Below are 16,988 nucleotides of genomic sequence, written 5' to 3' on the forward strand. Positions count from 1 at the left end.
TGAGCATGCACTCCTTTTACTCTATGAAGTCCAAAAACCAACTCCATACAAAGATTTTGACCCGGAGTTTCCTAACTCCAAAGCAACATCATAAAAGGGACCGCAAACACCACTAATTGTTAGATCCAGAAGCATATAAGCATAAAGTTTGGATCTTGAAGACTTATGAAGGTCCATACACAAATGATAAGGCTGGATCTTCACCAAAGAATGCTCATCCTGACACCAAATGGCTAACTTCTTCTTTAAAGAGCACCAAAATCACCAAACACTCAAAAAACACACATAAGGGAGGCTATCGTTTGCTTTATGGAGATGGATGCTGATGTATCAGGCAAACCCTAAGAGTTAGTGCCTTTAAATAAGGCTTAAAGTCCGAGAATTAGGGTTTGGGCCGCCAACTAAAATGATTCGCGCCAAATAAAAGGCAAGCCATGTCGGACACGCTACCAGACATGCTGCGTCAACAAAGGCACACGCCGCACTTAGGCTTAAGCCAACCCTTAACTTAAATCAAAGTTAAAAGGTTTGATGAATAAGAACATACCAAAACCAAGTGGAATCAAAACTCTCTATAATGTATTAACTTTTAAAGAATTGGAGGATTTTATTTGGGTTCTTGGAGTACCAATTCATTCCATAAGTATTCTAGTAAATGGAGAGAAATATTATTTGTGGAACCTTTTCAAATGAAATATTTTATACAATGGAGAGATGTGTATAAAGACAAATTACATTGACTACATTTCAAATGGGGTACTTAAAAGAACGGGAAGATATGAGAAGTTTTGAAAAATGTATTTAATGTAGATGACCAAGTTCGGTGGGTAGTCGATGGAGACGAAAATTTACGATTTTATTTCATGGAATGATCATCATGAAAAGGACTTTCGCACTACAAGGTGTTATGTCTAATGTGGGTTAGATTTTAATTCCAATTCAAATGAAAGATGCATTTTGCTCTTTTTTGCAACCAAGTTTGATGATACATTCACAATTAGGCCCAGAATATTAGGTGGTTCTTTTAAAAGAATATCAAAGTCGAGTAGGGACTTTCTTACAAATATGCATTATGTACACTGTATTGTATGCATTGGATAAGAGATTTGAAATCAGCCCACAAACATATTTAGGAAGATGTTAAATTGAGAGCCCATTTACACAACACCAAATCTGCTATGTCAATGGCAATATCTGTATATGCTGTAAGCCTGTAATAATGGAACGTTACAATCTACGCCTCACACCGTCTTTCCATGCGCCATATCTCTCACACATCGACCGCACACCCGCATCGACTCACCGACCGTCGTTTCTTTCTCCTATTTACTCATCCATATATAAATAAACCAACCCCATTTCATCAATATACAATAGTTTATCTTCAATTTCATCTTTAGGGATTTCTTCATAATCTTATCATACCTATACGGCTAAACCAATCAATAATCCGCCCACACACCTATTTAATTAAAGGTATAATCTTTATCTTTACCTGTTTTGGTCCTTGATTGCACTGTTTATATGTGTTTGAATACTGACATTTCTGCATTGATGTTCTATGCTTCCGATTGTTTGGTTTAGAGTATTTAAATGGGTATCCATCTTTTTGCAACAAAACTTTGAGTTTTTTCCGGCGATCGTTGTTGATTGCCTTGTAGATTGATCTCATCTTCATTTCGTATAGTTTTTGTAAGTGATGATGAAACCGATTGATGTTTAGTTCAATAGCAAGGTCCGATTATTAGGTCTGTAGTGGTGTGGGGTATTATGATATGAAGCAAGATTGCTTTTTTCGATGAACTTAACTTTATATATGCAGTTGGGGTTTCTGATTATATGAAAATAGGCATCTATGCAGATTGAATATCAGTTACTGTTTTTTGTTTTGATGTCTGGTACGTGGGGTTTCCAGGATGAATCTCCTCCTGCACACCATGTGTTTGATTATTGGTTAGCACTTTGTATAAATCTTAAGTGTTTCATATGTGTGTTTTCTTAATTTGATCATTGCTGCATATGTAATTTTTACATAATGTTGCCTGTGATAATTGTTTTTAACTTTCCCGACTTTGATTCATGATTATATTCATCAAAGTTTCTGCCTTTTTGTTCAGAAGTCAGAATGGCAAATATTTTAACTGGTTTTTACTTTTTAGAACATCCAAGAACACGAATCAAAGTTCACGTGAGTTATTGTTTGTATGAATGCAGTTTTTAGCAATGAAATTATATAGTCATAATGTGCTCTGAAAATCTGAAGCAAATTTTATTCCCCTTGAGGTATTTTAAATATGGTTTAAGTACAAAAGGTCTACAAGTAAAGGAAGTCATAATGGATCTAGAATATTAAGAAAGAAAAATACATTAAAAAGGTGAATGGTGTTTAACAAGTATTAGCACATTTTAAATCAAAGCTTTCCCAATAACGATTCCTTAAAATCTTTTTGAAGGTATTTAATTCAAAGAAAGAGATCTTCTTTCAAAAGTTTTCATCTTTTCTCGTATATCATATGATTTAGCAACTAACTATTTCGTATGTTCTCGTTTAGTCCCTTTAGTCATTTCAATGTCTCAAAAAGGTAACCAACTACAATGTTTGTTTAAAGCATATCATTATGAGTAGCTATATCAAGTTTTACCTATTTTAGATGCTTATCATACAACCACCTAAAAAGTTTCTTGATTCTCATGATTATGTTCTAAATATGCTTGAATCTTTTTATTTTTTTTGAAGGTTGAAGAGTATTTATTTGTGCATGGAAGAAGAAAAAAGATGCCAGATTTGAGACGTGGAGTTCGCCAAGCTAAAAAAGTGATAAATCTTGATAATAATAATAATAATGATGATGATGATGTTGTTGTTGTAGTAGCCCCTACAACACGTCGTGGGACCCGCAGAGGTAAAGCTCAGGCACCAAAAGCAACTCCGGCATACCCGATTCCAATGCCGAGGCCAGGTGGCAGAGGTAGAGGGGTTAGAGGAATTGAACATGATAAAAATGGTGAGATATTTGGTGGTGTTGGTGGTGGACGTGGGCCCCACTTGAATTTGGATGTGGGAATTCGTGATCAATTGGTTGTGGGAAAAAGTGCAGAGAAATTGGTTGTTAATGGTGAGGAGGAAGGAAGCTCGAGCCCCGTTCCTGAAAGGGTATCTTTTTTAATTTTAAATTTTAATTTTTTTTGATTTTATAAATGCATTAGGAGTTACTATTTGAATTCTTTGTTTCATAGTTCTTGTCATTTCTTATTTGAAAAATTGCAGAAAACCATTATATTTTGGGGAGTTTTGCTGTTTAACCACTTATACTTTACTTTTTTTCAGTCAAACTATTAAAGTTTCAGACATTTTTCCAAACTAAATAACTAAAATTACCAGTTAAACCTGATATATGAGGTTTAAACAGTTAATTTGGAAAAATGTATGAAACATTTATTAGTAGTTAAACCACAAAGCTGCCTTCTCAAATATAATGTTTTTTTTGGTAATTTGGCTGACTTTATAAACGCATTATGACTATTATTTTGATTCTTTATTTCATAAAGTTCTTGCCTTTTATTATTTTGTGAGTTAAATGAAAGACTCTTTCTCCCATTAAGTCCTAACCTTTTACAAAATTGTCCCCATTTATTTTTTTGTTCCCTTTCCCTAGTTGCGTCATACTGTCATCATTTTCTCAAATATTTTTTTAAACAACATATATTTAAACAACACTTAATGGAGAAATAAAGAACGGGGCCTAAGTTTATCATGATTCTAATGCTAAAAAGCAAAGAAGACTTTATTTTCCAAAAAGGTAGAAGATTTACTTTCTATTTTGGTCTTTTGTGGATTGCTTTGGTTTAAGAACACAATATTAATACAATGCCTGGGAAAAAGAATGAAAACCCATAAATAATAATAGGAAAGAAATTATCTTTCATGACTTTTTAAAGATTTTCAACTAGTGGATGAACAATGATTCTTGATGATCATGGCATTGAGCCATGGATTGTCTACATGGAATGTATAACATAGTTTAATAAAATATAATTTTGTTTTTTGTTTTTAAAATTTTGGATTTTGCTTGTTTTGTAGGTGCAAGTTGGCAATTCTCCTGCATACAAGTTAGAAAGAAAACTCGGTAAAGGAGGGTTTGGTCAAGTTTATGTTGGTAGGAGGGTGACAGGTGGCATGGGAAACTCGGGTCCAGATGCTCTTGAGGTACATGTCATCTTCATTCACATTTAATTTTCCATTTTTTAAAATTGTTTTATATTTTATTTCATTCAAATATATTATTATTATTATTATGTAGGTTGCTTTGAAGTTGGAACATCGTAATGGGAAGGGATGTAGTTATGGTCCTCCTTATGAGTGGCAAGTTTATAGGTAATTAAAAAGTTTCATTTTACATTTCTTGAACCTTAATTAGCACAAGAAAACTAATTTTCTATGATTATTTTTCTTTATGAAGTACTCTAAATGGTTGTTATGGGATTCCAATGGTTCATCACAAAGGTCGCCAAGGAGAATATTATATCCTTGTGAGTTCTTCACTTTTTCTTTTTATTTTGTTCCATGGTGTCTTAAAGTCTTAAAACACTTTTTGTAATTCCTATTTTGCCCTTTTGATTTAGGTTATGGATAAGCTAGGCCCGAGTTTGTGGGATGTTTGGAACTCTAGCAACCAAACGTATGTAAAAAAAATCTACATTTGTTGCATATTTTCTTTAAATTTTTTTTAGTTTTTAATCGATATTTCGCCTCTTTTTGGTAGTCTTTCAGAAGAAATGGTTGCTTGTATAGCAGTGGAATCTTTATCAATATTAGAGCAGCTTCACTTAAGAGGGTAAAATTTAAATTTATACATGTGAGTTTTAGACTTTTAATATGAATTTCATATGACAATTAATTGTTCTTTTTTAGTTTTGTTCATGGAGATGTAAAACCAGAAAACTTTTTACTCGGTCAACCGGGGACACCCAATGAGAAAAAGTTGTATTTGGTTGATCTTGGTTTAGGTATATATATATTTCTATTACTTACTTTTAAGGTTCATATTATTTTATACATATTCTACATGAGCTTAATAAGCGATCCATTTCTTTTTTATTTTCAGCTTCAAAATGGAGGGATACGTCTTCGGGTAATCATGTTGATTATGACCAAAAGCCTGATGTGTTCAGGTAATTTTTGTATATCTTTAAATATAATATTAGTAAGTAGATCTAAATGCAAGAAATAGCAATGTGCTTTCATTTATTTGTGTATGCTTGTTGCTTTTATGATAATCATGGTCTTTTTTTATTATAAATTTTTTGTTTTTTTTATAGGGGAACAGTACGTTACGCGAGTGTACATGCTCATTTAGGAAGGACTGGAAGTAGAAGAGATGACCTTGAATCATTGGCTTATACATTAGTTTTCCTCCTTAAAGGAAAACTTCCATGGCAAGGTTTCGTTGTAAGTTTTTTTTCTACTTTTACTAAATTATCCAAATTCACCTTTTCAGGATAGGACAAAAAGTTGCTACTTTTGTCTCATGTGACAAAATTTGCTACTTTTTTTTCCCATACACATTGTCATGTCATGTCATGATTTAGACGAATGTCATAGTATGAAAGTTCACTGACAAAAAGTTGCCACTTTTGTCCCATTCATAGAACAAAGACTTAAGGGACAAATATTGATATATTGGCATCATGTTTTGACATTTTTTTTTTGGGATTTCAGGGAGAGAACAAAGGGTTCCTTGTTTGTAAAAAAAAGATGGCAACGTCTCCGGATATTCTTTGTTATTATTGTCCTTCACCCTTTAAACAATTTCTTGAAGCTGTGACCAATATGAAGTTTGATGAAGAGCCTAATTACTCAAAGCTTATTGCATTGTTTGAAAACTGCCTAGTTTCTAATGCATCATTGCGCCCTTTAAGAATCGATGGTGCTCTAAAGGTGACTCTTTTATATTTTATTAATTTTGATAATATCATTGAGGGTTTTGATATATTGTTTGTGTGTGTGCGTGTGTGTGTGTGTGTGTGATTTAGGTGGGACAAAAGAGGGGAAGGCTGCTTAGTGATTTGGAAGATGGTTCTCAACCTAAGAAGAAAATTAGACTCGGGACACCAGCTAATCAGTGGATTTCAGTTTATACATCAAGAACACCAATGAAGCAAAGGTATAAATAATAGTGCACTCAAAATATCAACATTTCTTAACTTTAATCTGTTTTATGCTATTTAAGAACAATCTACTTTAGATTTCTTCCATTTGTAATGATATTTTGTATTTCAATTGTTTCAGATACTATTATAATGTACTGGATTCAAGACTTCATCAGCATGTGGAAAAAGGGAAGAATGATGGTTTGTATGTTAGTTGTGTAGCATCTGCATTGAATCTATGGGCAGTTGTCATGGATGCTGGGACAGGGTTCACTTCGCAGGTTTACGAGATTACCCCCATGTTTTTACGCAAGGTAATAAATAATAATTACATCTTACGCCCTTCTTCAATCTGTCTCTTTTGAAGAAAGGATAAGCATTTGAATTCCCTTTTTGTATATATTCAAGGAGTGGATAATGGAGCAATGGGAGAAAAACTATTACATAACATCACTTGCAGGTGCCTCGAATGGCAGTGCCTTGGTTGTAATGTCAAAGGGTAAGTCTTCATTTCCTTTTCTTTAATGAGGGCAAATTTGTAAAAACTTGTTTTTTCTCCTACATTAAGTAATAAAGAAACACTCATATTATCATACATAGCTTACCTGATAACGTTTTGTCCTTGTTATCTTTTGTTGTATTCGGGATCAAAGCTCTAATAGAAGTCAAGAATTTGAATTTTCCATAAATACCCTTGTATAAGTGATATATATATTTTTTTCTTTTTTACCCCTCACTAGGGACAACGTACACACAACAATCATACAAAGTAAGCGATGTGTTTCCATTCAAGTGGATCAACAAGAAATGGAAGGAGGGCTTTTTGGTCACTTCAATGACAACTGCTGGTAATAGATGGGGCATTGTGATGTCTCGTGATGCAACTTATTCCAATCAGGTATTTTGTTTGTTACATTTTGCTTTTATTGATAAAGAAATGCCAAGTGTTTTATATTATTGTGTGTAAAGAAATGTAATTACATTGCTATATTATTGGTTATTTGCAGGTGGTGGAACTTGATTTTCTTTATCCGAGTGAAGGGATTCATAGAAGATGGGAAAACGGATACCGAATTACATCAGCTGCTGCAACTGAAGATCAAGCTGCTTTCATACTTAGTACTTCAAGGAGGAAATTACAAGATGTCACTCAAGAAACTCTCAGGACTTCTGCTTTTCCTAGTACCCATGTCAAGGTAATTAAGTGCTTTATGCATAAAAAGGCTTAATGGGATAAATTCCTGTTTCTTTTTGTTAGTGTTACAAGGGCAAAATGGTTATTTACATCATGTTCAGACAATTTATTCGGTTCATAACACTTATGGCTTACCATATTATGTCTTGGATTTGTTTATCAACAGGAGAAATGGTCAAAGAATTTGTACATAGCATCCATCTGTTATGGAAGAACTGTATCTTGAGATATACTAGAAGCTTCTATCGGTATGTATCCCTTTCCCTTTCTTATATTACCTTTCACTATATGACTTCAAAATTTTGGAGTTTAGATTGATTTGGGATAAGGTCATGAAAGGGTAATGTATGTGTGAAAATAACATAGTTATGTACATAAGAAAGAGTTGAAAAAGTACATTGCTATTATATGACCTTATCCCGATTGTTTCTGCAAAATATGGTATCTGAAAAGATTGAATTTGTTACTCACAGGTATTCAAAATCTGCTCAACATGTTGTCGTTTAGCTTTCATGCTACACCTTTCTTGAAAAATGGTTGATTGGAAATGTTGAAATTTAGTCGACATTTCTGTGTCATTTTTTTTAATATGAGGAAGGGAGATAATTTATATAACGATGAAGAAAAGATGGGGTTTTGTGGCACCTCTCTTTTTTCGGGTTTGGTGGTGTGTTGTAAGGATGTATAGTCGATAAACTTAATGTTAAAACTGGTGGTTAAAAGTGTGATGTTGTTACATGGCTTGAAAAAAGTCGGGTTTTGTGAAAAATTGTATGGTGTGTAATTGAATTTATAAAGAAAAGTTAAGAAAAAGGTGAAGAGATTATGATACTTGATGAGTTGTTTTGTTTTGTTTTTGGCAAAATTTCTTCCATGGTTTTGTTTTAATGATCATGTGTGTGGGTTGGGAAGCATGTCAACGTATGATTTTTAAGGTGTATGTGGTTATGTTGACATGTTATCACTTTTTCTAGTTCTTTAAATTTCAAGAGATATTTACAAAATGACCAAATGGTATGTGGAATATAGATCAATGACCAAAGTTTTAGGCATAATTTTAAGGTGTATATGTGGTTATGTTGATTTGGTAGGTATGTTCAGACAACTTAGGCTAGTATTAATTTTTTTTCCCCATATGTGTTGGTTAGGGTTTTCCCAATCTTTTCTCAAGCAAAATTCTGCAGATAGAAATAACTTCATCCGATCTTATACATGAAGAAAGCTTTTCCACCCTTCTTGTAAACCATTGCACATAAAAACGACGAATCCCATATTAGTTATCCATATAAAAAAGATGACTGATTGTTTTGAGTTCTTAGTTGTCGCCCTGTTGTAATATTAATTTTGTAACAGCCTAAAAATAGTGATAAAATTTTTCATTGAAAGATTATCAATTTCATTCATTAATTAGTTCAAAAACCATCACCAAATATAATATCCAAAATATCAAATTATAATTATTCAAAATGCAGAAATCATGAGGGGAGGATGTTACGTCATCACACTGGACTTTTCCTTTTTGAATCAAAAAGTACCTGAAACCATAAACATAAACTGTAAGCACAAAATTTAGCGAGTTTTCCAAAGTACCATATACCAATAATACAACTGCGTTTTAACCTTGGGGTATAGACCAACCCAATATACATATATAGGTCCAACACTGGGGCCTCACCTTGGGGTGTATTTCAACCCTATCAATACAGATGGGCCCCGCCCTGGGGCTTTAAACCCAATCATACAATAGTGAGCCCCGTCCTGGGATTTATTTCAACCCGAACATGCGATAGTGGGCTCTTCCGTGGGGTTTATTTCAACCCATCATACAAACTCATATAAGCTACATAACAACCATCATCCTAAATAACACAATAATGGGCCGCCATTGGTGCTTTTGACCCATGGACAGTGAGAAGACTCACCTCATAGGCAGATGAAAAGATGAAACAATACGTTGCTCCGAAATCAACTCTATCGGTCACCTTTATAAATAACAGTGGCTAAAACTCATAATACAACTCAAAAATACCCAAAATACCCCTAGATCAAAATCCAGGTCAATGTCAACCGAGTCAACCAGGTAAACTCGGTGAGTACGCTGGGTGTAGACTCGGTGAGTATGTTGGGTGTACTCAACACGTACACGGGGCATACTACGTGCTTGACCAAAGTCGAGGGGTTGACCGTGTACGCGCAACGTACTCTTTGGTACGGCCAACATACGCGGCTGCCACCCTTTCTTCCCATTAAGAGCTTAATCCTTAAGCTCTTTCATCTAAAATCCAGATCTAGCCCTCAAAAGATGCTCTTAACCATAAAGTTTCCAACTTTATGGTCTTGCATAGCTACTAAGAACTCAACATCAAAAACCCTAACTTCTTGACCCATTAAGACAACCTAGATCATGCATGGAAAGAGACTAATGCCCAATATCATATTTTTATGATTTATCACACCCTAAAGCCTCTGAAAGGACAACTCAAAAGTCCTGGAGTATTCTATACTCACAAAGATCAAGATTTGGGACAAAAAGGTGCCAACTTAAGCTTGAACTAGATCTTAATGAAATATTCATCAAAGTTGGAGCTTTATACCTCCAGAAGATGCACAAGAGAGACTAGTTGTTGGATCCAAAGTCTTGAGTGAAGCACCACAACTTCAAGGTTCTTCCTTCACCACTAAGAGCACCAAAATGACTCTCCAAGCTCTAAAATACACTCACACACTTTAGGGTTTCGAAATGAGGGAAAAAAAAGGATGGAGGCTGGAGTTAAGAGAGAGTATGGGGCTATAATGATATTTAAATAAAGTTGAAACCCTAAAAATTAGGATTTGCAACTTGGCCACGTACGCCCAACGTACGCATGCATGGCCTCATATTACAAAAATGCCATTAGGGACTAACTTTGCAAACAAATTACAAACCAAGGATCAAAATGGAATACCTGGAAATCAAGATGTTACAACTCTCCCCCACTCGAACTAGACTTCGTCTTCGAAGTCTGCTGCCGTGAATAAATTAGGGTAGTGCTCTCGCATCTCCACCTCGAGCTCCCAAGTTCATTCGGAATCCCTCCGATGTTGCCACTAGACCTTGACCAAAGACAGGAAAATCCAGTCAGTATGCAACCTTGCCCACTCGGGCGGTAATCTTGAAAAGACTGATAAATCAGGGTCCCAACTTGGCTCGCTTCCAAAATCGGATGACACCATTCCAAGGTGACACCTTTAGAAGCACCAAGTCCCCCACCTGAAACTCGAGGTCCGAACGTCGCCGGTCTGCATAACTCTTCTGCCGGCTTTGCACGATTCACAACCTATCTCACACCTGATGAATCAACTCAGTGGTCTTGAGTACCACCTCATTACTCCCCATGAACCGATGCCCGACCTCCCTCCAACAAACCAGGGTCCTGCACCTCCTCCCATATAACTGTTGTTGTAGGAGAACTTGACAAGTGGAAGGTAAGTATCCCAACTTCCTCCAAAATCTAAAACACATGCTCGGAGCATATCTTTGAGCGTCTGAATCATCCGTTCGCTCTGATCGTCATTATGGGGGTGGTATGTGATGGGTTTTGGTCATAAGAACATCCTATGTGCCCATACAAACCCTAATGCTTGGATCTAGGTTTCTCTATTGTACATGCAAGTTATCCAAGACTATAAACCCTAGATCTAGCATATGATAATCAATATAACATATAATTAGGGTTTAGATCATACCTTGATTGTTATGTAGCAATAACAATCCCAATTCCTCCTTGTATTGACTTTAGAAAGCTTAGAGGCACAAATGTCACTCCTCTAATGGTTCACAAACACCATAAGCAAGAGGATGAGAATGAGAGAGGAAAGAGGCTGCCCTAAAACGTGTGAAACCCTAGAAGAAGTCTTAGCCACGTTTTTGGGTCATAAGGGATCTCTCTCTCTCTCTCTCTTTCTCTCTCTCTCTCTCTCTCTCTCTCTATATATATATATATATATATATATATATATATATATATATATATATATATATATATATATATATATATATATATATATATATAGAGGAGGCTATTAGGGTTATCTAACAAGGAAACCCTAATTTGGATGCTTAAGCCTTAAGCAACCCATAGATTCCTTTCCTTAAGGCCTTGGACGATTTCTTCTTGGGTTTTCCCATAGAATTCGTCCACTCCTTAATATAAGGCAATCCATGGCCCAAATTGCAATTATCTTATAATTACAATTCCAGTCCCTTAAGTATAATTAGTCTCTTTTAGTCACAAAACTAATTACCAATTAATTATTGACTAATATTAATTAAACAATATGATTTCTCCTTTAATATATTATTCTCATAATATATTAATAAATCATATTTAATCCTTTCTCTCCATAATTCATCCTATCAAGTTGCTTTGGTGAAGGCAACCCAAAAGGACCATGCACCATCGGGTCAAGTACATACCAAACTAGTTATGGACTTAGACACTAATCCAACAGTATGTTGTACTAAAATGGAACTGAGTACCCAACTCCTCATGAAACTTCCTCCAAAATCTGGAAGTGAAACGAACATCCTGGTCCGAAACCACCGAAACTGGCACTCCTTGCCAAACCACTACCTCCCGAATATAGATGTCAGCTATCTTCTTAGCAGATACACTCTCGGCAGTCGGTATGAAATGTGCAATCTTGGTCAATCTATCAACAATGACCCAAATAGAATCAACTCCACTTTCCGTCTTTGGTAGCTTTGTGCTGAAATTCATGGTAATCTCTTCCTACTTCCACATATGAATGGGTAACAGCTGCATCTTGTTATGGGGTCTCTAATGTTCGTCGTTAACTTTCCTGCAAGTCCAGCACCGCTCTACGAACCATGCTATCTTCCTTTTCATACAGGGCCACCAATAACTCAACTTCATATACCGATACATCTTTGTGGCCCCTAGGATGGATTGAGAATTTTGACTTATGAGCCACCTCCAGAACTATCTGTCTCACCCCACCAGTATTCGGAACCCAAACTCTACCACATTGAGTCAACAATCCCCGACCTTCTCTAAAAAATAAAGGAATTTATCTATGATTCGCTCAGCCTTCCAATTCTCCTTTTTCAATCCCTCCACCTAAGCCTTTTTGATAAAATCTAACAAGGGTAAAGTAAAAATCATCCTCAAGCAAATATCCATGATAAGAGAACTCACGACTTTATGGCTCAAAGCATCGGTCACCATATTGGCCTTCCCAGGGTGGTACAGGATCTCATAATCATAATCCTTTACCACATCCAACCATCTCCGTTTCCGCATATTTAAATTCGATTGATCCATGAGATATCTCAAACTCTTGTGGTCAGTGTATATAGTACACCTAACCCCATACAGATAGTGCCTCCAAATCTTGAGGGAAAAAACCACTGCCCCCAACTCCAAATCGTGCGTAGGGTAATTCGACTCATGAGGCTTCAACTGCCTTAAAGCATAAGCAATCACATGACCCATCTGCATAAGAATAACTCCCAAACCTGAAATGGAGGTGTCACAATAAACTACAAAATCATCCATACCCTTGGGAACCTCGAGAATCGGGGCCTCGCATAATCTCTATCTCAGTGTCTCAAAAGTCAATTGCTGATTAGGCCCCCAACAAAAAGTAACATTCTTCTTTTTCAAGCGGGTCAAAGGCACTGCAATCTTCAAGAAATCCTAGATAAATCTTCGATAATACCCTGCAAGACCCAAGAAGCTTTGAATCTCAGATGGGGTCCTTGGGACCTCCAATCAAATCACAACCTCGATCTTGGCCGGGTCGACCAATATACCCCTCTGGTTGATGATGTGCCCCAAGAGTTACACCTCACGCAACCAAAACTCACTTTTGGAGAATTTGGCATATAACCTCTCTCTCTATCTCTTTAGGGTCTCCAACACCTCTCACAAGTGTTCCCCGTGTTGTTCCTTGGTCTTGGAGTAGAACAAAATATCATCTATGAATACTAGCACTGACTGATCCAACGTCGAAATGCAAACCCGGTTCATGAGATCCATGAAAATTGACGGTGCATTAGTGAGCCCGAATAGCATCACCACAAACTTGTAATGACCATAACGAGTCATGAAGGCCTTCTTCTGTACATTATCATCCCTGAACCTCATCTGATGGTAACCTGATCGCATATCAATCTTGGAAAACCAAGATGAACCCCGAAGCTGGTCAAATAAATCATCAATCCTCAAGAGTGGATAACGGTTTTTCACCGTTAGCTTATTCAACTCCCGATAGTCAATGCACATCCAGTGCACACTGTCCTTATTCTTCATGAGCAGGATCGGTGCTCCCCATGGCGAGCTACTCAGCTGAATAAACCCCTTGTCTAGCAGCTCCTGAAGCTGCATAGACAACTCCTGCATCTCTGGTGATGCCAAATGATACAATGCCTTAGGTATTGGAGCCACACCAGGAACCAGATCAATCTGGAACCCGACTTTCCTCTCAGGAAGCATTCCTGGTAACTCCTCAGGAAACACATCGGGGAAATCCTGAATAATGGGCACCTCATTCAACGTTGTCGTTCCGTCCACCCGAGTATCCGCCACATAAGCCCAAAATCCCGATCAACCCTACTGAAGATATCTCCTTGCGCTCGCAGCTAAATAGAGAACCGAATCATGTGAATCTTCCTCGCCAGGAATACCCATTTCTCCCCCACTTGGGGTTCTAACTCTCACTAGTTGGCGCTCACAGTCAATGATGGCCCTATTGGGGCCCAACCAATCCATCCTAATAATAACATTCGATCCTCGCAGAAGAATCGACACCAAATCAATGGAATATCTCTGACTAAATAGATTCAGGACACACCCACGATGAACCCTCAAAGCACTCACAAATTCACAATCTCAGCCTCCAACGAGAAATCCAGAGTTCCAGGAGCATCACAAAAGCTCTTGCTAAGCACAAGAGATACACAGGATCGTGTACCCAAATCAAACAGAACACGAGCAATCATACCATTGACCAAAAAGGTCCATATACAAAATCAAATATAATCATGAGCATAAATAAGGAAATCAATGAAAGATAGAAATAAGTCACATACTAGTAACTGTTGGATTAGTGTCTAAGTCCATAACTATTATGACATGTACTTGACCCGATGGTGCATGGTCCTTTTGGGTTGCCTTCACCAAAGCAACTTGATAGGATGAATTATGGAGAGAAAGGATTAAATAAGATTTATTAATATATTATGAGAATAATATATTAAAGGAGAAATCATATTGTTTAATTAATATTAGTCAATAATTAATTGGTAATTAGTTTTGTGACTAAAAGAGATTAATTAAACTTAAGGGACTGAATTGTAATTGTAAGATAATTGCAATTTGGGCTATGGATTGTCTTAAATTAAGGAGTGGACGAATTCTATGGGGAAGCCCATAAGGAAATCGTCCAAGGCCTTAATTAAAGGAGTCTATGGGTTGCTTAGGGCTTAAGCATCCAAATTAGGGTTTCCTTGTTAGATAACCCTAATTGCCTCCTATATAAAGAGATCCCTTATGACCAAAAATGTGGCTAAGACTTCTTCTAGGGTTTCACACATTTTTGGGCAGCCTCCATCCCCTCTCCTCTTCATCCTCTTGCTTATGGTGTTTGTGAACCATTAGAGGAGTGACAATTGTGACTCTATGCTTTCTAAAGTCAATACAAGGAGATTTAGGATTGTTATTGCTACATAACAATCAAGGTAATATCTTAAACCCATTCTTATGTTAATATGATTACTTGTATGCTAGAATTAGGGTTTATAGTCTTGGATAACTTGCATGTACAATAGAGAAACCTAGATCCAAGCATTAGGGTTTGTATGAGCACATAGGATGTTCTTAGGACCAAAACCCATCAGTGGTATCAGAGCCTAGACTGGTTTCTATTGTATTGATGCTTTGTATGTTGAAACAAATTCGATTTTTGTGCTTCAGGGGTCAGAACTCGTCAAGTTTTTTAGATGAACTCGCCGAGTTCATGATGAACTCGACGAATCCATGCCTGACTCGACGAGTCGGCTGGTCAGTGAGAGGGAAAAACGAGATTTCTTGCTGTTTTTGCTTAAGGATAGTTGCCTTATCATATTAGATCAATATAAATCCGATTTTATGATATATTTGACTATATTCTTGATCTAATTGAAGATATTTATCAATTAATAAAATATTTGTTTCCTTATGTGATAATTGATTAATTATTTTGATTAAATTGTTAAATTGTTTTGCAAGAAATCATTAAATAAATCAAATATGGATAATTATGTGATTAAATGTTAATTTAGATTATTTGTTATTTGATCCCTGTGCTTTGAAAAGTTTCATATTTTCCCCTTTAGGTTTTATAGTTTAAATTTGAACCCAAAAGTTTTGTTGTTTTGAAATTTAAATAGTTAAAACCCTAATGTTTTGAAAAATGTTTCAAAACTTGCCCTCAAGTTTTGGAATTTAAATTTTGATTAATTGTTTAATTTGATGTATATTTAAATTCTAAACCCTAATGTTTGGAAATGTTTCAAAACTTGCCCTCAAGTTTTGGAATTTAAAAGTTGATTAAAAGTTTAATTAGGAATGTTAAATTCTAAAACTCTAGTATTGTTTTGAAAAGTTCAAATCACACCCTTATGGTTTTATTAATTAATTAAGGTGTATAATTAAAAGAGGTTTAATAAATCCATAAAAGTATAGGTTAACAATTTAATTGAATTAAAAGTATAATTGTTAAATTAAACCACCTAGTATTTTAAAAGTGTAAAATACACCCTATACTATATATATAACATTAAAAGTCTAACATTATATATGTATGAGTAAAAGTCAGTCTTACCGTTAGTAGGCCTCATTCACGAAGCTGGTCTATAAGGGGTGTTTAAGGAAATTGCCTATAAAATGGCGATTGAATGGGTATCCACTCTTACCCACCGCACTCTTGACTAGTGGAGGGTCGTTAGCCGAACGGGTAGGATAGGACGAAACCTTCCATTATAAGTATAATGAATTATTAAAGTAACTAAATGTTTTCATAAAATTCCCAATATTAGTTACTTAGGCAAAAGTGAATTGATGCAATTCCATGAAATTACACTTTGTGCCCTTGTGAAGACGTTAGTGGAGCGTGTGTGGTTTACCGGCACACTAAATGGTTCTAAGCAAAGGTAGCAAAGGGTGACTCAATGTTTGTCATAGTTCGCTGGAGTGTGTGTGGTTTACCGGAACATCGAATAAGTGACTGAAACATGTGGGGGCACCATGTAGTTTGCATGGTTATTCACACCCGCTTTGTGATCCTCGGCATCTTATTCACAAACAAGAGGGGCATATCGAGATTTAAACATGCCATTGAAAGTTCAATGAATCTCAAAGGATCTAGGAGTTTTCATAGATTTAAAACTTAAATTTCTTTTTTGTTTTTTCGTGGTGGAAATTAGTGAATCGTCATTCACTTACCTTCAAATATTCTGCAATTAGGGTTACAGCATCCCTCTCCCGAGTTGTGGAATATTGTGTTGGGTCCTAGCCTTAGTATCTCATTTGGGTGATTTACTAAGGACTCAATCAATCAACTAACTTGAATTCGTTTTCTCCCGTTTTGTAGATGTCAAAGT

The 16,988-nt window shown here is 36.0% G+C and overlaps 1 protein-coding gene across 1 annotated transcript; it reads left to right on the plus strand.

The window, feature by feature from the left end:
• Positions 1-1,211: 1,211 nt before the first annotated feature.
• LOC145061157 (casein kinase 1-like protein HD16) lies at positions 1,212-8,176 on the plus strand. The gene is made up of 18 exons (XM_079008556.1): positions 1,212-1,476; positions 2,738-3,154; positions 4,082-4,207; positions 4,302-4,375; positions 4,461-4,530; positions 4,624-4,679; positions 4,764-4,835; positions 4,913-5,007; positions 5,106-5,172; positions 5,320-5,449; positions 5,720-5,938; positions 6,034-6,164; positions 6,290-6,464; positions 6,559-6,649; positions 6,891-7,048; positions 7,158-7,346; positions 7,512-7,593; positions 7,819-8,176. The coding sequence occupies exons 2-17, from the start codon at positions 2,777-2,779 to the stop codon at positions 7,569-7,571; spliced, it is 2,091 nt and encodes a 696-aa protein (XP_078864682.1). The 5' UTR covers positions 1,212-1,476; positions 2,738-2,776; the 3' UTR covers positions 7,572-7,593; positions 7,819-8,176.
• The last annotated feature ends 8,812 nt before the right edge of the window (positions 8,177-16,988 follow it).

Source organism: Lactuca serriola, chromosome 7 (assembly GCF_051521515.1).
Source record: "Lactuca serriola cultivar US96UC23 chromosome 7, Lser_US96UC23_V15, whole genome shotgun sequence".
NCBI lineage: Eukaryota > Viridiplantae > Streptophyta > Magnoliopsida > Asterales > Asteraceae > Lactuca > Lactuca serriola.

Excerpts from the sequence above, each read along its gene's own strand:
- LOC145061157 (XM_079008556.1), top strand. The coding sequence starts at position 2,777 with ATGCCAGATTTGAGACGTGGAGTTCGCCAAGCTAAAAAAGTGATAAAT. Across the intron at positions 4,376-4,460 it reads TATGAGTGGCAAGTTTATAG|TACTCTAAATGGTTGTTATG; the intron begins GTAATTAAAAAG and ends TTCTTTATGAAG. Across the intron at positions 7,049-7,157 it reads ATGCAACTTATTCCAATCAG|GTGGTGGAACTTGATTTTCT; the intron begins GTATTTTGTTTG and ends GGTTATTTGCAG.